The 23,589-nt window shown below is 38.8% G+C and overlaps 4 protein-coding genes, 3 long non-coding RNA genes and 1 other non-coding gene across 10 annotated transcripts; 2 read left to right on the top strand and 6 right to left on the bottom strand.

Annotated features, from left to right (window-relative positions):
• Positions 1-71: 71 nt before the first annotated feature.
• Positions 72-6,846, bottom strand: LOC124204536. The gene is made up of 12 exons (XR_006878965.1): positions 6,715-6,846; positions 6,585-6,643; positions 6,352-6,412; positions 6,056-6,104; positions 5,807-5,868; positions 4,878-5,089; positions 4,551-4,782; positions 2,725-4,472; positions 936-1,312; positions 775-846; positions 559-702; positions 72-247 (listed from the first exon to the last, which is right to left on the bottom strand). It is a non-coding gene; the product is annotated as an uncharacterized LOC124204536 (long non-coding RNA).
• A 954-nt stretch (positions 6,847-7,800) lies between these two features.
• Positions 7,801-8,733, top strand: LOC124204955 (probable methyltransferase-like protein 24). The gene has a single exon (XM_046602212.1). It carries the CDS (start codon positions 7,801-7,803, stop codon positions 8,731-8,733), a length of 933 nt encoding a protein of 310 aa, XP_046458168.1.
• Positions 8,734-8,824: 91 nt separating this feature from the next.
• Positions 8,825-10,688, bottom strand: LOC124204954 (chymotrypsinogen A-like). The gene is made up of 8 exons (XM_046602211.1): positions 10,565-10,688; positions 10,165-10,505; positions 9,987-10,078; positions 9,780-9,909; positions 9,574-9,712; positions 9,368-9,510; positions 9,216-9,294; positions 8,825-9,140 (listed from the first exon to the last, which is right to left on the bottom strand). Exons 1-8 carry the CDS (start codon positions 10,686-10,688, stop codon positions 9,064-9,066), a joined length of 1,125 nt encoding a protein of 374 aa, XP_046458167.1. The 3' UTR covers positions 8,825-9,063.
• Positions 10,689-12,417: 1,729 nt separating this feature from the next.
• Positions 12,418-14,465, top strand: LOC124204535 (N-acetylneuraminate 9-O-acetyltransferase-like). Its single transcript, XM_046601611.1, has 5 exons — positions 12,418-12,725; positions 12,813-13,116; positions 13,200-13,398; positions 13,473-13,707; positions 13,786-14,465. The coding sequence occupies exons 1-5, from the start codon at positions 12,550-12,552 to the stop codon at positions 13,997-13,999; spliced, it is 1,128 nt and encodes a 375-aa protein (XP_046457567.1). The 5' UTR covers positions 12,418-12,549; the 3' UTR covers positions 14,000-14,465.
• A 676-nt stretch (positions 14,466-15,141) lies between these two features.
• Positions 15,142-18,167, bottom strand: LOC124204530. The gene is made up of 10 exons (XM_046601608.1): positions 18,116-18,167; positions 17,925-18,040; positions 17,192-17,585; positions 17,024-17,134; positions 16,513-16,706; positions 16,047-16,447; positions 15,883-15,954; positions 15,672-15,808; positions 15,471-15,614; positions 15,142-15,398 (listed from the first exon to the last, which is right to left on the bottom strand). Exons 5-10 carry the CDS (start codon positions 16,538-16,540, stop codon positions 15,311-15,313), a joined length of 870 nt encoding a protein of 289 aa, XP_046457564.1. The 5' UTR covers positions 16,541-16,706; positions 17,024-17,134; positions 17,192-17,585; positions 17,925-18,040; positions 18,116-18,167; the 3' UTR covers positions 15,142-15,310.
• A 232-nt stretch (positions 18,168-18,399) lies between these two features.
• LOC124204534 lies at positions 18,400-19,216 on the bottom strand. Its single transcript, XR_006878964.1, has 4 exons — positions 19,148-19,216; positions 18,923-18,969; positions 18,671-18,782; positions 18,400-18,587 (listed from the first exon to the last, which is right to left on the bottom strand). It is a non-coding gene; the product is annotated as an uncharacterized LOC124204534 (long non-coding RNA).
• Positions 19,217-19,763: 547 nt separating this feature from the next.
• Positions 19,764-22,552, bottom strand: LOC124204533. Of its 3 annotated transcripts, XR_006878961.1 has the most exons (6): positions 22,443-22,552; positions 22,300-22,351; positions 22,057-22,101; positions 21,848-21,882; positions 21,577-21,626; positions 19,764-21,404 (listed from the first exon to the last, which is right to left on the bottom strand). It is a non-coding gene; the product is annotated as an uncharacterized LOC124204533 (long non-coding RNA). The 3 variants fall into 3 exon arrangements; XR_006878963.1 differs by lacking the exons at positions 19,764-21,404; positions 21,577-21,626 and having other exon boundaries at positions 21,730-21,882; XR_006878962.1 differs by lacking the exons at positions 19,764-21,404; positions 21,577-21,626; positions 21,848-21,882 and having other exon boundaries at positions 22,030-22,101.
• Positions 21,466-21,539, bottom strand: LOC124206349. The gene has a single exon (XR_006879689.1). It is a non-coding gene; the product is annotated as a small nucleolar RNA SNORD18 (small nucleolar RNA).
• Positions 22,553-23,589: the final 1,037 nt, after the last annotated feature.

The following is a 23,589-nucleotide window of genomic DNA, read 5'->3' as shown; positions in this document are numbered from 1 at the left end:
ACCTGTAGCCAAGAAATACGAAATGTCTTCCAACTAGAAAAAGGTATAACTCATTTATACTGTACTTCATATTCTAATTGGAGGTGCGTACAAACACTTTGGCTGCATCGACATTCAAATACTTTCAAAGTAAAATTAGACGATCTAATTAAAAAGAAGCCGTACAGAACTTGATGGCAACGTTCACCGTTTCCTGACTGGGTGTCGTGGCGAATGGGCGAGTCTTTCGTTTCCCAGATACGACCCGCTGCGCACCAATAAAAATCAAACAATAATAAAAAGGAAAAGAGAGATCGGATTACAAGAGCAAGTTGAAACGCTTTTCATTGGTTGCGACGATTGCAGAATAATGACGCAACAAGGGAAGGAGCCAATGGGAAAAAAGGCGTTCGTGAATAGTTAAGAAATCGTTTCACGTGTTGCTTGTTAAAGAGAAAAATGCCCGAGAGCAATGCACTCAAGGACAAGTTCTGGCAAGGGCAAATTGAACGTGACACGTGCAAAATGCATACGGTGCGAGCACATCAACGAATCCTTGAAAATTCAATGGCGTCCTACCTTGATGACGAATACTGCTGGACGGCAGAATACTCGCAGCTCTGGGTTGCTCCATCCGTCGAAGGGAATCACGGCCGACATCAGCTGGGAAATTGAAGAAAGGCTTCCACCGTCCTCGTAAACAGGTTGCAACTGAGGGCCTTCCTGCGCTAACACATAAAGAACAATTAGGTCACCCAATAGATCATACTGGAACAAATATTGAGTTATTTATACCGTAGAGGAAAGGACGAATAACTTGTCTCGGGGAAGTGACTCCAACTGGTAGCCGTCGCATTTACGTAGCGCCTAAGTTTCATTTCAATATCAAATATAGTTCATTAAAAATATTGGGTTATACGTTATAAAATAAGAACTCAAAACCATGTAGAACAAACCGAGGGTGAATAAATGCTACTGATCAAGTGCAAGGTTTGTGAAACGACGAGTTGAAACTCTTTGGTCAGCAAGGACTGCTCCTCTTCTCTCCTGGCGTCGTTTAAATTGAGCAGTTCAGTGAAATGCTCGTCTACTAGGTTTGAACGGATGTAACCGAGTGAATGCTGGACCAACGGAATTCTCCCATTTCCTGATAAATCTTTCCACGCTGCATCTTCCGAGTGAAACATGTTAGATGAGAAATCGCAAGGATCGACTAGCGAGTGGATGAAAGGGAAGCGCAGCAATGACTCCGCCTTTTCTTTTATCTTCTGCTGAAGTCTGATGGTCTCCAAACTCGTCATCAAATCATCAGACGCCGTAACCACCAAGAAACCTGAAAGATAATTGAAATAAAATAAAATCAATCAATGAAAATAAATAAAACTAGAGATTAAAATGAGAGATTCTAAAATGTCTTGAGGTGATCTTACAGAGCAACCATATGATGGAGAGCATCACAATATGCCTACTGCTGCTTATCCAATTACAATGGAATCAATTGAATGCAATTGAATGCAATCAGGTTGAAGTTTAGGTTCGGGTTGCAAAGAAGAGACTGGTATCGAAACTAAAGGGACTTTGCTTGTTTATACACTGATGGAGAGCTCGAGCGACAGGAAAAAAGAAGTAAGGCGTGTTCAAGCCCCTGCATTGCATCTTTCCATTTGTTTCGAATCGTCCAGCAGTTCCACAACCAAAAACCCTAGTGAAAAATTTGAATAAGAAAAAAAGAAAAGAGGCCTGGGGACAGGCACGAGCACGACGAAAACCTCTCGAGTCGCAACGATGAAGGCATAGTACATTAAGGTCTACGCCGCAGGACAAATGTAGTAAACAAAAACCACAATTTTCACCGTTAAAAACAAGGTAGAGATAGAGAGTCCAGAGTTGTCTAACAGGTACACTGGTTATACGTTTTAAGTAGGGCGTGTAATCATCGCTAGGCTACTGACGGCATAACTTTACGGCGAGATGATTTTAGACGGGCAATATTATAATAAGGATCTGATGTTTGCTTTTATGTCCTCCAGTGTGGCAACGTTTCTTAATCTATTTCATAATCTTGACATAAATCAATTCAAGGAAAAAAAAAACTTGTTTTCATACGGTTTTTCCAACCGTCCACTACGACTGTACACAAAAAATAGCGAGAAAAGCGTTGCATTCCTCGAACTCTATCAGTCCTTCTTTCGGTATTTGACGGGGCATAGTAAAAATGCGTAGCAAAAATCCCTATACTTTCACGTCATCGTTGGTTTCACCGATTTGAATATTAGAGAATTTCTGAATGTGGATAAGGGCAACTTTCAGTTCAATAGGTTCACCGTATAAAGCGAACCATCGATTTCTCAAACCGGTTGTCCTCCACCAGCAGCAGTAATACCGGACAGCCATTAAGTGGGAAAACCAATTTTCGTTGGTATTTTGAACTATCATTACAGGTAATAATGACCCCTCGTCGGATGGTTGAATGAAAGGATTATTACGGTACGTATAATTTGAAGGACAGATCAACACTTTTAGGAATCGTAGTAAAAATAGCGCCGTAGTAGAATGAGAAATTAGCCCTAAAAAAAAACCTGATTTGTGTTGTCTCATAAAAATATTTAAACTAACTTTAAAACCTTTGCGCATTCTATGTACACAATATTAAAGTAATGTCAAATATACTTTAAAAGCTATTTACTGAAATACTTCAAGAAAACTGCTTAAATAGCATTCCTTCTATATGATCCAAAACCTTACCTAATTGAATCCAGTTGAAGAACTGCAATCAAAATCAAGTCCCCGTATGATTTTGCTATGTTTAACACGTTTGCAGAACTCAAGTTGGTATTACTTAAATAGCTGGGAATGGAACGGGCACTTAATCGAGCCGTGGAGACAGCGGGGGAGTAAATGTCAGCGAAACCTGTAAAAAGAACAAACAGTGTTAGAAAACGTCACAAAGATAAAGAAATCGATGACATTCAGTCAGACGGCTCACCAGCAAAAATTTGTCATCTAAACACATTCAAATCCGAAACATGAAAAAATCATTTGAAACGTCAAGACGTCAAAACACCAGAAGGAAAAATGAAGTAATTGACACACGCAATTAATTAAGGAATTGCGCGGTAACATACATTCGAAATTAATACAAACGTAAAACCAGAAAACGTAAAATGTGGTCCCCGTTTAAGGTACAGCCTGTAGAACTGTTCGATCTCAGTTGCTTCCTACGTGATTAATTTTCCCGTTGGTAATTTTTGCACCTCCCTCCCCATCCATCAACATATGGAGGCGTGGCGATCGGGATATATATTTAAAAAAAGAAACAATAATTATGATTACTAATAATTAACGCTCGACAAGGCACGATTGAGAAGTGCACACACTAACACGTGATGAAAAATACGCAATGATTTAGCAACAGAGAACTGGGAACAAACCTTAATTACAATTATTAAGAGAGCTCAGTCTCCAGATTTTGACATCAAAACCCTGTGGAGTGTGGTGATCGACAATGGAGATTTACAGCCATCCCTTGAGGATAAGATGAAAGCTAGTTCCACGACGTCAAAGACACTCACTGAATGATCCAAGCAAACACACAGATTATAGCTTTTTGAAAAGAATAAAGCTTAAAATTGGTAGGACATCAGTAATAGCTAAATGTTGGAATCAATAAATTGACCAAGTCAAATTTATATTACGAACGAGACTTGTAAAATCACCATGAAAATAGTGATAGAAACCGCACAAACCCGTCTCGTTACTCCCCTGGGTAAGAGCAACGAACGTGAATCCAATTATACAGAAATCGTAAATAATTCAGCTCTACTCTAGCCTTTTGGACAACTGAAACATCCCGTAAATTCAACTGCACCGACAGCTTGTCGGTGCTCGAAATGCGTATTTGGCTATTGCACCGACAGACACCGCTAGGGGCGTTGTAATCGATCGGTCGGTGCTTGATGGCCCATGCAAGTCTGTCTATTGGAATCGTGTCTCTAGCACAGCTTCGAAGTATAGAAAAAATTACCGAAAAAGCCCAGAGCTCAAGCCAAAGAAAATGTGGTCATCATGAAGTCATCACCCTGACATCGACGAGGTTGCGAGTTTCCCATCTAACGGAAAACTATAGACGATGGCTTCGAGTCGACTCCATTACTTGCTCATCATGACTCATCATAGGAGATTTAGGGTGGGGATGGTTTTGTACAATGGAAATCGGCCATCATGCTGGATTTAAATTTTTTCTTACCCTGCTTGCTGGTTGAAAGGGCCGGCCAATTCATACTGGACAAACGGAATTCCCCCATTTCCTGTTAAATCTCTCCACGGTGCATCTTCGGAGTAAAACACGTTAGATGAGAAATCGCAAGGATCGACTATCGAGTGGATGAAAGAGAAGCGCAGCAATGACTCCGCCATTTCTTTTATCTTCTGCTGAAATCTGATGGTCCCCAAGCTCGTCCTAAAATCACTAGACGCCGTAATCACCAAGAAACCTGAAAGATAATTGAAATCAAACCCATCAATGAAAATAAATAAAATTAGAGATTCTGCAATTTCTTTTGGTGACTTACAGAGCAACCAAACGATGGAGAACATCACAATTTGAATCAATTCAATGCAATCAGGTTAAAGTTGAGGTCCGGGTTGAAAAGACGAGACTGGTGTCAAAACTAAACCGACGTTGCTCTTTTATACACTGATGGAGAGTTCAATAGGAAGCAGGAAATTACTAAGGCGTTTTCAAGCCCGTACATTGCACCTTTCTGTTGTTTCGGATCAGCAACAATTCCGCAACCAAAAACCCTAGTGACAAATTTGGGGGGGAAAACAAAAATTACAAATTCATTGAGGTCTATGCTGCATGTTTAGTAAAAATAGAAAACAACCCCGATTTTCACCTTCAAGATGAAGAGAGAGTGAGCGAGTCCAGAATTGTCTGACAGGCACACTAGTTATCCGTTTTAAGTAGGGCGCGTAAACATCAGGCTTCAGGCAGGTAGCATATTTTTGCGGTGGTGGGATGACTTTAGACGGGCAATATTATAATAAGGATTTGATGTTGACTTTTATGTCCTCCAGTGTGGCATTGTATATTCTTCTATTTCATAATCTTGACATAAATCAATTCAAGGAAAAAAAAAAAACTTGTTTTAATACGGTTTTCCAACCGTCCACTACGACTGTACATAAAATCAGCGGGGAAAACGTTTCATTCCTCGAACTATATCAGTCCTTCTTGGTATTATACGGTACTCGAATTCATGAATTATAAAAATGCCAAGTAAAAATGACTATACTTTTACGTCAACGCTTCCTGTTGTCCCATAAAAAGTTATTTTAACTAACTTTAAACCTTTGCCCATTCTATGTCAATAATTTCGGTATAATATCAATATTAATTTGAATTGAATCCAGTTGAAGAATGACAAGCAAGATCATGCATCAGTCCTTTTTTTGCTTTGCGAGCACTTTGTAACGAGAAATTTGTAAGAGCAAAGTGCTACGCGGCAAAACGATTGTTTTAGAGTTTGCGATAAATACGACCATGTTCAGTTGACTATCGGAATTGGGCGATCCAACTGCACGTTCCCTTCCTATTCCCTCCAGTTTAAATATCGCCGTTCCCCATTTGTATTGGTATAATCTAACCCTATACTTCTAACTACTCAATCTCACTTTCTATCTCACCTGACAAAACATAATCCTAATGCAAACCTAAAAAATTCTAACTTTTACTCACAAATCTACTATAACGCTCTGTAGCCTTAAAAGAAGAAGATGAAGAAAAACTTGAGATAAATAGTTAAGGGGCAGCCAGATCAATTACCTATCACAAGACATGGGACTATCTTGCACATCGTTGTTCTAGCTGACTAGCTCGAACGTTGACTAATAAAAAAATCAGAAAAAGAAGAAATTAACAACAAAATAGTACCAACTGTTTTGCTTTCATTATGTCACCTATATATCTTAACCCCTCCTTATTTACTATTAATTTCCCCGATCGTAATATAGGCACCCTCTGCCCATGAAATAAAGTTAAATCTAATTGACAATAGCTTATAGTTATAATAACCAATAAAAAAAACATCCAACAAGGCACAATTTAAACTGCACACCAACACCTATACACAAATAAGAAGCTTAAGCAAACATCCAGCTGTCAAGAAATAATCCTAATAATTTAAAAAATCTCTATATTGTGGCATAAACCCTAATGAAAGAATAACAAAATACAAATATAATATTTGGACATTCACTACTCTCAGAATACTGATGTTATCTTTGTTAACTATCACCAAGGTTTTTCATGAGGGACAACAAATAATCACACAATAGAAAGCAAAATAGAATGATGATAACAATACACACCTTTCAAGCGATTTTCCCATTGTACCCGTTGTTGTCTAGACATACAAAGAACCAATACAACCTATGAAATAAGAAAAATTAGGATTAGGATGGAAAATGCAATGTTCTTTAATTGAAGAGAACTTCAGAGAATGTAGGTAAGGATGAACTAGGTGATACATCTTTGCACGTCAGAGTGGATAAGTTGTTTCATCACATTCATTTATAATATCCCAGAATGAAAGTAAACTTACACCTCAAGGAATGTCCAAAGTTAATTCCACGACGTCAACGTCACTCATGCCTGAATTAACTAAACAAAAACACAGGTTAGTTTTGCGAAGAGAAAAGGAATATTTGAAATAAAATATCAGTAGTAATTACATGTTGGAATCAATAATTCAACACGAAAAAACACTGAAAGAATCACTAGAAAGGAAATTATTTGTAGCTAACCGGCTAAACTTGCAATACGAGTTCTTTGGCTGGTTGAATTCGTTAAACTGAATGTGGTGGTTTTCTGACCGGCGAGAGCTTCTGCCGTTCCAGGAAAACGAGATGTTGTCCTATTTATAATAAAGAATATCAAATTAATACTTACTTCATTTAATAAAACATTAATTTCAGAAAATATTTTGATAATTACTATTAAAAGACAGTGAAGTTAATATAATGTTTTATCATTATCGATCTCTCAGCTCGAGTCGACGAGTGGGGGGTGGCAACGCGAACAACCGCGCGGAAAATTTAAAACCACACAACACAATAATGATTTTTTAGATTACCAAGATTTCATCGTCATGTTTTGTTAACAGAACTCTCATTGATTCGTTTTTCCTATACAAATAATAGCCTAAATAGAGGAAAATGACGTAGGTTTTTATTAAGCCAATGATATTGTTTTTCTCTCTCAAACAGCTGTAGTAGAGAGCTTGAATTTTTTCCTTCGTGAAACTTTGGCTCACGAAACGCGTATATAGGAAATAAAAGCCAAACTGGTTTACGCGAGGGTTTACGTAGCAAAGGAAAAAATAAGGAATGGGGGTATTATTACCATTTTAGTTGCATCAGGCAAAGGAGCTGGAAATGTTGATGTGAAAAACGGAATCAAGCACATACTTTCAGTTTCAGCAGACACAATCTTGATGACCTTCTACAATCAGGATACAATATTATATTCCAACGTATTTTCTACCGGCTGTGTGTTCTTGTTGTGTATTATTGCAGGTAGTTTCTTTAATATAACTCAAGCGCATCTGGAGAACAGGTTTCACCAGAGACTAATATGACCACGCCAAGTTACGTGTCGCCGATCGTCTACATCCCGTGGGTCATTTGCATTCGCAGTTAGCAACTACAGCAGGTTAGACCGAAAATAAATTTCTTCTCTACCAAATAATTTTCTGTTCATCTGTTTCCCGTCAAAGTGATCTGCTGTGAAACTCGCTTATTGTTGCGGAATCCTTGGCTATGTCACTGCCGTGCTGTAACTGGAAGCCTCGCATAACCGCCAGGAAATGTCTGAAAACATTTGGTGCATGCGTGTTGGGTTTGGCAATTATCGCAATTATCGACCCCTACCCCGGTTTAAAAACGACGGAAATCAACGCCGCTCTGATGCAAGGAGCAGCAGGAGGCCACTGTTATTCGTCGTCGTACTGGGACGCTCTGCTGGACTCGGAATCCTTGACAGGATACCAACTTTTGCAATACGTCATGTGGACCAACAGCTCGTCTTGTCTGCTGTCACACGACTTTGGCGGCGTATTGGTCCAAAATCCGCCGGGCATCGATGGGCAGAAGGCTGTTTGCCTCGATCCTCATGTGGCTCCCAATCCGGCGGATTGTCTCGTTTATTCCTTCGGCATCAACGACGAGTGGTCGTTTGACGAGCAAATGGAAAAATACGGATGCCAAGTATTTGCCTTCGATCCTTCAATGGCCAAGGGGCAACACGACCACAGTCCCGGCATTCACTTTTACGACTGGGGATTGGCTGATCGGGATGGAATGGATAGTGAGAAAAATTGGACACTTCGTTCACTCTCGTCCATCTACAGCGATCTGACTGCACGTCACGGCCACAAGAAAATCGATTATTTGAAAATTGACGCCGAATTTGCCGAATGGATTGCTCTGCCGCAGATGATCCAGTCGGGCATGTTGGCCAATGTCCGTCAGTTGGCTGTCGAGATTCATCTCAACAAATCAGAATCGATCGACAAAAATCGTGACTACGCCAAACTGTTGAGATCCATCGAGAGAATGGGATTCGTCCGATTTGATTCCAAATACAACCCGTGGTCCATTACACATTTTCTACATTTGGGATTATTTTCTGTACCTTTTGCTTATGAGATTGCCTGGTATAACGAGAATCTCCTGAGTGGCTTTTATCTCTGAAAATACACAAATGGATTGGGTTGACACTGTCACTTGACTTATTGTTGTTTAATCTTGATTCGGGGAAGCCCACTAGACGAAAAAGCTGGTATTTACTTGCTGCTGGGACTAATATGTTTATTCAGACATTTTAAAATGGTGTGTATGCACTCGTGCATTAAATAACATGGCTTGAAATAATTTAAATCAATATTAGTCAGCCGAAAACCAATTCTGAAAAGTTTCTGAAAAATTAAATAGAATATAAACTAAAAAAGTGCTCGAATCTCATGATCGTGTCGTTTGATGTTGGTCGTAATCGTTATCCTGTTGAAGAGTTGTGGTTCACTTTTAAGCCTTGGTCAAGTATTGGTTAATCCATGCCCTGTATGCCGACACTCTGGTTTTAAGGCCATTGGTAGCGCAATCTGTCAATAAAACAAAACAATTAAAATTGTGGGTTATTTGATTGTTATCAATGTCTTAAATATTCAGACGCTGACCCTTGGTGTAACTGTTGATTCCGACTATGGTCCAGGCTCCTGGAGAAGGGAGGATGACTACTGGGCCGCCGACGTCAATCTATAATCGAGTTAGTTTTTAATTTCAGTACGTAGAAAAGTGAACTTGATTGCTGAGAGGAAGTTAAACTTACCACGCATGAGAATTTGTTAGTAGTAGCAGAAGTAATGCAGGTAGTGCTGTCCGAAACATATCTGCCAACAGTCGTGTCCGTCTTGCAGTCGCCGTTGGACTGAATCGAAACCTTGGCTTGTTGCAGGACTTTGATCGTTGTGGCTGTTGAGCAAAGAAAATGCACGTTTGATCATGAAAACTAACGAGACGACAATCTTTCATTACTATTTCCCCATCCCATAATAATGGCATCCTGGTCGACGTATTCGTCAGCGGTGCCGGCCGGTGGCAAGCAAACAGTGGCAGCAACACCCTTGGCAAGAACTACGGGAGAGTCCATTACAATGATGGCGATATCATTGGCCTATATTAAAATCAAAAGGGAATGAACCAAATGTCATCAAAACTTTCGCTTTGGTGTCGTAACTCACGTAGGTGGCAGAATTGTATTGCCTGTGAAGAAACATTTTGCTGATCCTCCTCGTCATTTGGACGTCAGATTGATCCACTGAAAACATCCCAACCAATATGGTCACAGTACTGAACTGGAACAGAGACATTCTGTAAGTGAACGAGAAAATAAAAGAGAAACAATTTAGTACAAGGTAATTTCATTAAATGTAGAAAAATCCTCTTACTTTTCCAGGCACTGGGCCGCCAATAAAACTCGTGTGTCACTAATCAAACTTCCCGTGCAAAATAATGAACCATCACTTTTTTTCAGGGCTACCTATACATTTTAAAAATGAATAAAGTCTATTAATGAGAATCAAAACTAAACGCGATTCAAATTGGAAATCAGCAAAATCAACTCACAAGGAATGGCCAAGCATTCTTCTTGGCGTCGATTCCGCCAACGACCCTTTGGTTGATCAATTCTCGTGAAGTGGGCATGACGGCCGGTCCAGTGCCGCACGCAGGCGCTGCTGCAGTTGCTGCTTGCCTAACGGGCAAAACATCTTCAAGAGCAAGGGGGTTAGGATAACCGTATGAGTAGACAAATCCATTGGGCGTCTGCTTCTGCTGGCGATACATGGCTGGGTAATAAGGATTGAAGGATGGCAGCGGCACGAATCCTGGATTGGTTATTTGGCCGTACAGCGTCTTGCCTTGATAAGATGGAGCATATCCCACACCGGCAACTGAATCGAAAACAACTCATCACATTCATTCAGCCATTATTAAAATTAATAAATGAAAATTCTTTTTAGCGTACAATCGATGACGATGGCGTCGTCTGTATGAGAGACGCGAGGAAGGAAGGCGAAACTGGACGCCGGGCTGCAGCAGAAGCTCAGCAGAGTCACGATCGCTAATAACACGATCATTTTTGCTGACATTTTCCTAAAATAGACGTTACGAAACATTCATCTGTAATCACAGTTGCAGTTGCACTATCAAAATTGTTGTGTTAAGCCATTACATTAAAATTTCATATTAACGGAGCAGCACAAGTGAAATTTAGTTATTGATATCTTTAAATCAATTTACAAGTGCGCTAGAGAATAATATAATGAACTTTTATTACCAATTTGATTTTAGCAGAACGTTGTGTTGCTTCAACTTGGACGACGCTTGTGATTGACTATATCGAGCTGGTCTTCCTTTTTATTGGGCAATTGAGGACGCTCCAGAAGTACACCGCGGGGGCCGCAACCTTTAAATTATTCTTCACAAAAATCTTCATGAACTGCGTTGAACTGTGACAACGCCCTTGGGCGAGCCAAAAGAAAAAGGAAGAAATTATTCCAGACTCAATGTTTTATTTCGGGTTTGCAATGTCACCCGAAGGGAGAGGTCAGTTCCCAGTCACAACAGTTACTCCTAGTCACTTTCTGAATAGCACACCTTCTTGAATTACAACTTCTTGTTGTCGGTGTCTCGACCTTCATCGTGATCGAATTGCTAATCAAGTTGCTGGACCTGTAATAACCGGCTTTGCAATAATCAGTGGTAACATCTCATTAAAATTTTCTTTCTCTGCAGAATAAATTCGATCCAATGTGGTCATTCACCCCCCTCCCTCCTTCAATTGTTATTTTGAACAAATTAAGGACAATCGATTTTTCATTTGCTCGAAGCTCTACATGTTGAATCGTAGTCTTATCTTAAGTCTTCAGATTCCAAGATTACCAGATTCCATTTTTATCTTTTTTTTATTTTAAACAAATAATTTAGGGGAAAAGACCCAAACAGGTTTACGGAACAAGGGGAAAATGGAATGGCCGATTAACTTCACATGACTCTATATGTCATCGTTATGCTCAACCGTGAAGGTCAACCAACACGACCACACCCCTGACATCCCCATTTTAGTTGCCTTCTAAGGGGGTAAATGTCGTTTGAATATTTGAAATTCAAGGATACTTTCAGTGCATGTTATCTTGATGACCTTGTGCAATCAGGATACATGATTGCAGGTGGTTTCATTAATATACAACTCAATATTAGCATAGAGGAAGAACATGTTTCACGAGAGACATTGACCCCCGCTTTGACCATATTTAACGTGACACCGACAACTGCATTCGCAATTGGCAGCAACCACAGTAGGTTCGATCGAACAATATTTCTTCTCTAGAAAATAATAATTTCTGTTCATCTGTTTCTCGTCTAAGTGATCTGATGTGATACTCTGTATAATTCATAGCCGACAAACAATTTCAAAAACCACGGGTTTTTTTTTTAATTAAATTTTTAAATGTTTAATTGCGTTTAATTCTGTTTTTCCAACGGTGTTTTCAAAAGTCAACATTCTAACATCGGGGAAGACGGGCGTGGCGTTCCTTTTTTTTCCTTTCGCATCCGTGCAAACCACCACAAATAAGAGAAGTCAAGGCCATTTAATTGTCTCTTATGAGCCTGCGACACATGTGCAACATCACAGAACCGGAAAATATCAGACACTTGCAACGATTCTCTTGCTGCAGAAAGTCGCAGACCTGTTTGGCTGTAACATCGAACAGTGATTCAACCATTGTACCGTGCTAGTCGTTTAAAGAAACTCGACGTAAATAACATAATCCGATAATCGTAGTGCAATACGACAGCATATATTCGACTTATTGCTGTGTGTGCAGAATCACTCAAGAAAATAAGAGCCTGTAGTATTCCCAAATCAGTTGCAAAGAAGCCTAGCAAAGCATTCGTGATCATCCGATTATACACCAAAGCGCATACGCGTACACCAATTATTTCAACATGCCTATTATCAAGTTTCTGTGCTCCTTTAATCGGCAGGGTTCGAATACAAGAATCAAATGGAATTCTCAAATGGTGGGTAAATTCATAGTGTTATTGGCACTGATATTATTGACCATTATGACTCGAAATTATATTCAAAAAATGTTGGAACCTTCCCCAAGGCCCGCATCGACGTAAGACTATTGATCAAACCCGTTTTTCGCGGGTTTTTCGTTGTTATAAATGTTCACTGTAACGTATTTATTTATTTCCTTTTAAAGTGTGCTAGGCAACGAGGCTCCGCTGTGCACGGGGAATCTACTAGACAAACGGGAACACCACTATGCCAAAAAAGCTGACGGATCGTACGATAATAGTAGACTGATAACCAAAACGGGTTCGTGCCACTTGACGCGTTACACTCAAGCAGAAGCAGTCGGCTGCTTAGATGCGCTCTACGACCACTTAACCGAGAAATCATCAAATAAGCCTAATCTAAATCTCCTCAACAATTCACGTAAAAGACTGCATATTGCATTTGTGGGTGATTCTAGAATTCGTCAACAGTTTCATAACTTCCTAAAGGTTAGTATGCGATACATTGGTAAAAAATGTTGTTGTACAATTTCGAGAATTGTTCACCTGTGTTGTACATATAATCAAATTAGCTGATTCCTGACTACGATCTGATTTTTGATCCAAATCCAATTCCACTTGCTTTTCACGGAGATGTGGAAGTTATCAGCAACTTACTGAGATTACGAATAACCTTTTATTGGCAACCTCTCATTGATGACACGGTTGTCGAACTGACCCGCATCTGGGCAACTGATGATGAAACTGATCCACCTTATTTACTTGTTCTAAGTAGCCTATATTAGTTTTGTGAATAAAGCACTCTTCACGTTTAAAAGACATATTACAATGATTTAAAAACAAAGGTATGGCCGTTTGGCACATGATTATACAATTCGAAGGCGCCGACCAGCATCAACTATACCAGAAGAGACTAAAGGAACTCGCACCAATCCTCGACCAATTGGCAAACGTCAGCCACATCATTTGGCTTAACCAATACCCAACCTTGGAATTTTATGGGAATATTGGGGTGCTCAACACAGACATACATTCAGAGAAAATTCATCACTACAATTTAGCTATTCGCCGAATACTTGGGTAGTTTCAATTTAAATTTAACGATGATTGATAATCCTGAATCTCTTTACTGTAATTGAATTAATTCGGACATTTTAGAGGCCACAAAAAGGTCCGGATATGGGATTCGAGCAATCCGCTTGCTGAAGAGTATGTCCGAGGATGTTCCCTATCTCAGCGTGTCACTTTAACCCAAATCGCAAATTCCTTTGTTCATTGCAAAGACTTTTCACACGTGGGTTATATAGCCCTTTCTCAATCCACTCAGCTCTTGTTCAATGACATTTGTAATGATGGCAAATTGATTAGATAAAATTGACACCCTCATCGGATTGCAGACACTAGCCTATCGCCTTTTCAACTTTCCCTTTGGTAAATAAAATCCATAATGCCAACAACCCACTCAAAATCATCATAGATTGCTATGATCATTCAGAGTTAATGTACAATAATTTTAAGACAGAAACTAGACAGGATAATTCAAGGAAATCAGGAATTTCCATTTCCGTCTTTTGTAAACGGGCATTTGGTGACGAAATTTCTCCCGGAGTTGCGTACTCGACATTCGAACACTTTCAACAGTAAATAAAAAATGACGATTCCATTAAAGAGGCTAAATTTCAACTTGGCAAAATTTGTCATCAAATTGTGTGCCCATCATCGAGTCGGCAGTCGACAGCACTAGATACCGTGTGGGAATACTCCAGCCATAAGCACACAAATGAAGACGTCAATTAAAAATCAATGGCGTCCTACCTTGATGACGAATATTGGATGGCAGCTCGCAGCTCTGGGTGCTCTATCCATCGAAGGGAATCACGGCCGACATCAGCAGTTGGGAAATTGAAGAAAGGCGTCCATCACCGTCCTCGTAAACAAGTTGAAGAAGTTATGCTTAATGGGAAGTCCCTTTCCGTCATCTGCAAAACATCAAACGATTGTTTCACTTGAGGGAACAATCCAGCAGGAAGAATCAAGTGAATCACATCAAACAGATCATAAAAGTTCCAAAAGTAACTTTTGGGAACCACACACATACAATAATCCTAGCAGCAATGAAAAACGTGTGAGACTGTGGGCCTGAAACTGAAACAAAAGAGAGAATGGCGGAATGAGAAAAGAGGGGTAAGAGTAAGAAACGGCGGCCATCATGGATTTTTTGTTTGTTTTTATATCTACCCCAACCCCCTTCATCACCTCGACACTCCCACCGGGATTTTTCTTTTGTTTTCATGCAAATGATGTCGATGGCGATGAGGAGGAAAGGGACACAAATAGAAAAACAAAACAGTTCGTGAACAATAAAATTTAAGTAAAAGGATGGCAACGCTGTCTTCAAGGACGAAATATATCCAAATTTATCATTAACTTCCGTCGAAGTTAGATACATTAAAATAAAGAAAGTAAAAATAAAAAGACGAAAATTGAAAAAAATTGAAAAAAAAGACTCGCAACAAATTGCTTATCGCTGTCAAAGTGTCGAGATATTGTATGCCATTAAAATCACGTTGACATACACTACTACGTCTGAAAGAAAAAAAGAATTCCGGAGCGAATATTATTTTCCCGTAAAATATTTAATCGAATCTTGGGAAATAATTCTTTTCCTTGATGCCGAAATTCTTCAAGAGTCGAGATTGTAATCAAGGTAACGTTGAACGAAGCCGAATACTGCAGATGTGTAGTTCATCACCAAGCATTCTCGAATCTCCCTGTTACCCCGACGAGGAAAATGCATTGAAATAATGTCTGTATAAACATCTATAACACAGGCAAAAATCTACCTGGCTGAGCAATAGTAGTAGCGATGGATAACGGTTTCAAGAACTTCGTGAGTTACTCTTAAATAATCCACTTTTTCCTTCCCTTTGGCAATGACGGCGGACTGCAATACGAGACACACGGACGTTTCCACTTTATTAATTAATCTATAAATCGAATCAAATAATTTTTGTTTTTAATTAAAGCCAAGACAAGCAACTCACTGCCAAAGGATTTGAAGATTGGCGAGACTTTCTGATGGGCACAATCTGCCGGAATCGTGGACGTCGTGGATAATTACATGCAGATGAGCCTCCACCGTCGTCAGACTGCGATAGAGTTCATGCAACTGAGGGCCTTCCTGCGCTGACACATAAAGAATAATTAGGTCACCCAATAACAGATCATACTGGAACAAATATGAGTTATTCATACCGTAGAGGAAAGGACGAATAACTTGTCTCGGGGAAGTGACTCCAACTGGTAGCCGTCGCATTTACGTAGCGCCTAAGTTCCATTTCAATATCAAATATAGTTTAATAGTCAAAAAATTGGGTTACACGTTATAAAATAAGAACTCAAAACCATGTAGAACAAACCGAGGGTGAATAAATGCTACTGATCAAGTGCAAGGTTTGTGAAACGACGAGTTGAAACTCTTTGGTCAACGAGGACTGCTCCTCTTCTCTCCTGGCGTCGTTTAAATGAAGCGAGTCAGTAAACTGATGCACGTCTCCGAGATGTGGATGGATGAAACCGATTGTACGCAACGGAATTCCTCCATATCCCAACAGGAAATGGATGAAATCTCTCGTGGGTGCGGGGGACGCGTGTCGATCCTCGGAGTAAAAAATGTTAGATTGGAAATGACAAGGATCGGCTAACGGATGGATGACTGGGAAGCGCAGTAGAGCCTCGGCTGTTTCTTTCTTCTGCTGAAATCGGATGGCACTCGTCACAAAATCATCAGACGCCAAAATCACCAATAAACCTATTAGCACTGCAATTGAAATCAAATCAATCAATTCAAATAATTTTAGCGATATAAAATCTTGGTGTTCTTACAGAGTAACCAGATGACTAGGCAGGGCATCACTCTATGGGCCTATCGAGCTCGGGAGAAAGAAGTGAGACCCGCTGAAATCCGTGCGCACAACTTCCCAAGTGACTCGGATCGTCCAAACCTTATAACCCCAAGTGAAGAGTTTGGAAAAAAAAAGAAAACCCGGGGACAATCACGAACACGATAACACAAATTCCTGGTAAGCAAATTACAGGCCTATAATCGCCTATAATACATTAAGACCTAACTACCTAAAGCGAAAATATGGAGAACAAAAACACGACTTTTACCGTTGAAAAATAAGAGAAAAAAGAGGGATTTGGCAGGTTCATTTTAAGTAGGGCGTGTAATCGAATCAGGCTACTGACAGCAAATCTTTGCGACCGGATGATTCTATAGACGGGTAATAAAATACTAAGAAACGGATATTTGCTTTTTTTCCCTCCTTCAATCTAGCTCAATCTATTTAATGATAGATTGGTCATGAACAACAACAAAAAATCTGGTTTTTACCTGTTTTCCTGACCGACCACCATAACTTTGACGCACGCCAAGTCGCCGGGAAATGCCTTTCATTTTTCCATAGGCTCAAGCCATCAGTCCTTCCAGGATAGTGAACAGGTTCTAGCGTGTGCATGAATTAAGAAAGGCGAAACAAAAATGAACAACTGTATAACTTACAGACGTCATCACGGTTTCACCGATTCTTAGGATTTTGAATGTCTTTAACAACTTTCGGTTCATCGGAAAGGAAACCAGCGATTTCTCAGAGTAAAACCGGTAGTCCAGTACCAGCAGTAGAATAGCGGAAGGCGAACTGGGCAATCCAAATTTCGTTAGTATTCCGAGCTGTCATTAGAGTTAATGACAAAGCCTCCGACGGCTGAACGAACGAGTAAATATACTGGACGCATTACTATATTTATATATGACAGGCTAGAGAGAGAAATAAAAGCCTAAGGTAACAAATAAAGCAGCATAGAAACCTGATTTCGTCGCGCCGTGTAGTAAGACCCATAAGGCATTATAACCAACCTTTTTTTATTACTTTTGTTCATTAGGTGGGTTGGGCATTCTGAAAGTAAACAGATAGTATTAGTGCAACACCAAGTATAATTAGCAAGCTGCTTATTAAATACTTGCATGATAAAAAACAGGCCCAATTTCAGTTAAGTTTTTTTTCCAATAGTTTGCCCAATTGAATACTTCCATTCGATTTCATGCACATGGAAAAGACTACTACATAATTTCTTCATAACAATTTTTGTTTATTGAATTAAACTGCTGCTCGCCTTGCTATATTTTTAATGGATGAAAAAAGAACTTTGCCCCAATTTGGTCGCAGATGAATATCCACAGTCTTTCACATAAGGACACGACATTATCTTGCCATATAGTAAGAATTCATAATTACCAACTCCATAGGTGTGCTTTACTACACAGTTGAAGAATGACACACGACATGCTTGCTCTGCCATGGTTACCGCGTTTGTAGGATTTCAATCGGCAACTTGGTACTACATAAAAATGCTGAAGTGGAATGAGAACTTTAGGTTAACAAAAACGGCGATGGAATTTGAAATATAGTTGTCTTAAGTTACTGACATAGAATTCTTCATGTTATAAATAGCATTTGGCCACGAAAAGTATGTATGACACCACAGCGCCGTGAATTAATTATACAATTTGGGCAACACGGAAAACTATACTTCATTAGTTCATTACCACCTGGAAAAGCATAGAAAATACGTTAACTATAGTATTAGGCATTTATAGAAAATGCCGAAAATAATAGACGAAATCTATTTATCCAGACCACCCGCTTCAAATCTAAACAATACTCACATCAAAATAAACATACGATCAACAAGCCACGCGAGAGAAACCACCTGTAAACAAATAAAGGCGTTACAATCCGTTGTAGGATCAAAGATTAATACATTTTTAGCTCAGAGCTTCTGAATAATTTATAATCATTTCATCATAGAGACGAACCAATAAAGCATACAGTCAGTAATAAGACAAGATTTGATTACTTGAGGAAAACGGACTCGGTAAAAGAAAAACACTGCAACACCTGTAGAAGGAAAAAGCGGGTTGAATAATTTGTTGAAGAAAACAAGCATTCAAACAGATGTCTCGTCAGCAAAAAATAAGTACATAGCTCTACAATGTCTTGGTTCCGAATGTATAAAAACGTATCATGCCACAGCTTCCACATCCACCATGTGCGATTACGATCAAGTGAGATCTGGATACCAAGACGACCCTCCTGAAATAATACAGGAAAAATAGGAAATTAAAGACGTTTACAAACCTGAACAAAACATCATTAAATCTAATGTAACAACACATGAACAAAAAACATTATAAAAGAGAAAACAGAAAAGATTTTAAAAAGATAATACACACCTTTCAAGCGACTTTTCCTATACACACATGATCTAGAAGACAACAACCTACGAGATAAGACAAGTGAAAGATTCCTGATATTACAATGGTGTTTTTAAATTGAAGGATAAAACAGAGAACGTAGGTAAAGATGAATTAGGTGATCACATCACTACACTTCAGATAAGTTGTGTCATCACATTCCATTCTAATTTGAGCTTTTAGAAAGGTAAGATTTTTTTATACCTCAAGGACTGCCCAAAGCTAGTTCCACGACGCGAACGACACTCATGGCTAAATTATCTAAAAAAGAAACATAGATTAGCTTTGCGAAGGGCAGAAGAAAATTTAAAATTGTCGTCACTTAAAAATCAGTGGTAGTTAAGTTTTGGAGTCAACAAATAGACCCTGTCAAATTCATACGAACGAGACTCGAAAGATCGTCCTACAAAAGAACTAAGGACTGGTATTCACGTCTAGGACGTTCGGGATGTCCGAACGGCAGCAAATATGATATCGACTCGAAGAAATAATTTGTTTACCCCCTAGGACAATTTGAACATCAATCAAGCTCGATTCGAGGAATGCAATTCAACGAGAATAAGTCAGTGAAAAAACATAAGCTTAAAATTATTGATATTTGAACTTGTAGTTCGACTTCTTGAGCTGGTGGAATGAACTGAACTGAATTCTAAGTCGCCCCTGGCATCGACGAGATTTCCTCTTTAACAGCGAGTTTCCGATCCTCTGTAAAACTAGGTGATGCCCTATTTATAATTTAGATTAAAAGTTATATTTAAAAAAATATATGAGAATGATTAAAAGAGATAAAAAATTTACAGATTATTATTATTTTAAAAAAGATAACAATTTTGAGAAATAGAGACCCAGGGACAAGTGCGAGATAAATCTGGAGTAGCCAAATCAGAGGACTAAGACATTAGGATCGATCTACCTAAAAGAAAAATGTAGAGATTAAAAACACGAATTACCGTTGAAAATAAGAAGGGCAAGAGGGGATCTCGCAGGTTCTTGTGAAGAAGGGGGCTGGCTATACTGGCAGCAAATCTTTACGATGATCGGATGATCTCAGGCAAGCAAAACTATGTTAAGGATTTAATTTTTGCTTTTTGTTCCAGTCTACTTAATGATCTTGTCATGAACAACAAGAAAAAAAAACAACCATCGTTAACCGGTTTTTTCCGACCGACCACTACTTTGACTGGCACACGCCAACTCGGCGAGAAAGGCTCTTCGTTTTTCTGTATGGGATCAAGCCACGAGTCCTTCTTGGACAGTAAACACGGTACTCGCGTGCACGAATTACGAAATGCGCAATAAAAATGACTACACTTAAAGACGTCATCATCGGTCGAATGACTGCCACGCTGAATTTGAACATTCAACAACTTTCGGTTCATCGGAAAAGAAACCGACGTTTCTCACAGTAAAAAACCGGTTGTCCAACACCAGCAGCAATACAGCAGACAGCAGAGTAGTGGGTATAGCAAATTTTCCATTACTAGTTTCCAGCCGTCTTTAGAGTCAATGACACTTCGTCCAACAGTTGAAATAACGATAACTACACTTGCGCATTACTCATTCTTGCATGACGGGCTACTACCTAAACCTGCGTAATAAGAAATGTAGTAGACAGTGAAAGAAATGATAAAATGCCTGACTGACGGAATCAGGTTCTACGTTTCTATCTTCCCTGCGAGACATTGAAACCATTCTCAATTTTTTTAGGTAGGCTGGGTATTCTGAAAATAAACAGTATTTAAAATGCAAGCTGATAAAAAAATACTTGCATCATGCTTTAACAAAAATTTCAGTTTGAATTACTAATATTTTGCCCATTCTGAATACTTCCATTCAATATCTGAAATTCCCCTTTTGCCAAATGTTATACCATATTTATGCACACAGAAATGAGTTAATGACTTCAGTTTTTCATAACTATGCCAACTTTATAAATAATGTTCGTATCAGAGCATTTGGAATGCAACTCAAAAGGCCTTCATTTTCAATTCACTGAGAAGTAGATAAAAGAATTTATCAACTTGGAAATTCGTTTATTTACGTCCCACAATGAAAATTTATCACACCGCGAGAAAAAATCTTTGACGAAATCTGGTGAACAAAGGTAAGCCATTTCCACACCAACTGGGAAAGCAAAATACTTAAACTTACTTCAATGGAAATGCATTTTATCAAATAGTAAGAATCAGATTTTCAGACAATATTTCCTTCATCCAGAATTTGTTAAAGATTTTTTCATCGCAACAACCTTAATCATTCTAAGATAGGCAACTCACCATGAAACAAATACCCACCCCCGACTTAAGCCTAATGACAAGTAATCAATGAAAATCAAAACCCAATGCTCTTAATGTTAAACTTTCACACCACACCAAACATTTCAATCTTAGGCAATACTCACATCACGATTAACAGACGATAGCAAGAGGATATAGACAGGCCAAGCGTGAGAATGAACCACCTGAAACAAAAAAAAAATAGTGTTACGACCGACCGATACAACTTCACGCGTAACACTCTGATAACTCAGAGCTTACTGAATTATTTAAAATCATTTGATCATAAACACGGACCAATAAGCAACTCATCATCATCATTTCAAAGTTAATCGATACCAAAGTTCTATTTATTACCTGAGGACAAAATGCTGAAGCAGCTAGACGGCAATACACCACAGTAAATCCTATCAAAAAATAACCGTTAAAAATGTGTAACTAAATGAATATACCACTCACAAAGAATTAAAAATATTGTTTGGGCCATTGATATTCTCAGTTCAACAATGGTAACCTCAGAAAATATTCCAACATCCAATTTGTGTATGACGGGTAATAAAGCAAATCACGAAATAATAAACAGAAATGAATTTGAAACATAGCCTGATTTGAAAAGAGCAATACACACCTTTAAAGAAGTTTCCCATCAGCTAGAAGAACAACCTATGAGATAAGAAAAGTTTAAGAATTGGGACAGACAAATGTGATGTTTTACAATCGAAGAATATTTCAGAGAATGTAGGTAAGGATGGATTAGGTGATGCATCATTGCACCTCAGAGTGGATAAGTTGTTCATCACTTTCATTTTAAGCTTCACAGAATGAAAGTTAATTTACCTCAATGAATGTCCTAAGTTAGTTCCACGCCAACATCACTCATGCCTGATTAACCAAACAAGACCACAAGTTTAGTTTTGCGAAGAGCAGAGGTAATTTTAAAATAGATGATTTAATTATCAGTGGTAGTTATATGTTGGAATCAATAAATGAACCTTGTCAAATTCATACGATCGAGACTCGTAAGATCACCATGAAATTAATTACAGGACTGTAGAAACCCGGTGTGTTAGTGTTACTCACCACGTTTAGGACTCATGCTGGGATGGTAGAACAGCAACGAACATGAATCCCACTATTACACAAGAAACATCAATAGTATAGCTCTGGAACAATTTAAACATTCGTCAAGCATAATTCGAGAATCACTAAAATATTATTTTTACCTAAACTTGGAATGGGACTAAATGGCCTGTATGCACGTATTATACTAATTGAGGTCATCACCTGTGAGAGCCGTGATATCGGCGACGGCGAGGTTTCCTCTACCGGCGAATTTCCGATCTACTCCGGAAAACTAGATGATGCCCGATTTACAATAAAGCATATTAAATTGAAAAAACTACTTCATTTATTTAAACTTTAATTTAAAAAAATAGTATAAAAATAATTAAAAGAAATTACAATAGAATAAATTTAGATTTTATCATTATTTATCTTTCGACTCGAGCACCCGGCAACGCAAAGAACCGCGCGGGAAATTGAAACCCACACAACAAAATTAAGGAGAATCGAATCTTTTCTTTCTTAACTAGAAGCTCTACGATATTGTTTCGAATCCTCAGATTACCGAAATTCCATTGCCATCTCTTTTTTTTTTACAGAACACGTTTTGATTCGTTTCTTCTTAAACAAATAATATAGAGGAAAATGACTTAAATCTATATCAAGCCAATGAATCCGTTCCACATTTTTGTTTTCTCAGCCAGCTGTAAAGGCTAGCAGATAGCTTGAAATTGTTTATTCATGTAACTTGGCTCATCACAAATCGCGTTCAATGGTAAAACAGCCAAACAGGTTTACGGAGCGAAGGGGAAAATGGAATGGCCGATTAACTCACATGAGTCTAGCCTCATGCATGCTCAACCAATGAAGGTCAACTAATACGACCACACTCCTGACAATTTTACGCATTACAATTACAGCACGTGTAGTAAAAATGATTTCCTTTATGACGTCATTAGTTTATAAGGAGACTTTATTTTAAAGACAACGTTTAAATGGCAGAACAAAAATCAGTCTATAATACAATATTGTGTTGCTGTATAACATTTTTTTAAATTTTGCACAGCGTCTAGATTGAAACATTAATAGAAGATAGCGCTTCAGGGAAAATCTGAGACAGTGCAGCAAAAGCATTGATGTTCCCGCATCAACAGGCTGTGTATATACAAAACTAGTCACAATCAAGTCCTTGTCCTTGAAAGTCTGAACTGAAGCAACAGACAGACACACTTGCTACGAAAATCTCCCACATCAGACGGCAGTATGGCTGCAGACCTGTTCGTGGCTGCAACTTCGAAAGTAGGCTAA

This window comes from Daphnia pulex, chromosome 10 (genome assembly GCF_021134715.1).
Source record: "Daphnia pulex isolate KAP4 chromosome 10, ASM2113471v1".
Taxonomy (NCBI): domain Eukaryota; kingdom Metazoa; phylum Arthropoda; class Branchiopoda; order Diplostraca; family Daphniidae; genus Daphnia; species Daphnia pulex.
Note: the sequence above shows the minus strand (reverse complement) of the source record. Positions and strands in the feature narration are given on the sequence as shown.

What these genes read in the sequence shown, in the direction of transcription:
- LOC124204955 (XM_046602212.1), top strand. Translation starts at nt 7,801, where the DNA reads ATGTCACTGCCGTGCTGTAACTGGAAGCCTCGCATAACCGCCAGGAAA.
- LOC124204530 (XM_046601608.1), bottom strand. Translation starts at nt 16,540, where the DNA reads ATGCCCTGCCTAGTCATCTGGTTACTCT. An exon ending in CCTAGTCATCTGGTTACTCT is followed by an intron (nt 16,448 to 16,512) that starts GTAAGAACACCA and finishes TTTCAATTGCAG; the next exon opens with TGCTAATAGGTTTATTGGTG. An exon ending in TATTCGTCCTTTCCTCTACG is followed by an intron (nt 15,809 to 15,882) that starts GTATGAATAACT and finishes GTGTCAGCGCAG; the next exon opens with GAAGGCCCTCAGTTGCATGA.
- LOC124204535 (XM_046601611.1), top strand. Translation starts at nt 12,550, where the DNA reads ATGCCTATTATCAAGTTTCTGTGCTCCTTTAATCGGCAGGGTTCGAAT. An exon ending in AGTTTCATAACTTCCTAAAG is followed by an intron (nt 13,117 to 13,199) that starts GTTAGTATGCGA and finishes TAATCAAATTAG; the next exon opens with CTGATTCCTGACTACGATCT. An exon ending in GCTATTCGCCGAATACTTGG is followed by an intron (nt 13,708 to 13,785) that starts GTAGTTTCAATT and finishes CGGACATTTTAG; the next exon opens with AGGCCACAAAAAGGTCCGGA.
- LOC124204954 (XM_046602211.1), bottom strand. Translation starts at nt 10,688, where the DNA reads ATGTCAGCAAAAATGATCGTGTTATTAGCGATCGTGACTCTGCTGAGC. An exon ending in CTAACAAATTCTCATGCGTG is followed by an intron (nt 9,295 to 9,367) that starts GTAAGTTTAACT and finishes ACTCGATTATAG; the next exon opens with ATTGACGTCGGCGGCCCAGT. An exon ending in AATCAACAGTTACACCAAGG is followed by an intron (nt 9,141 to 9,215) that starts GTCAGCGTCTGA and finishes TTTTATTGACAG; the next exon opens with ATTGCGCTACCAATGGCCTT.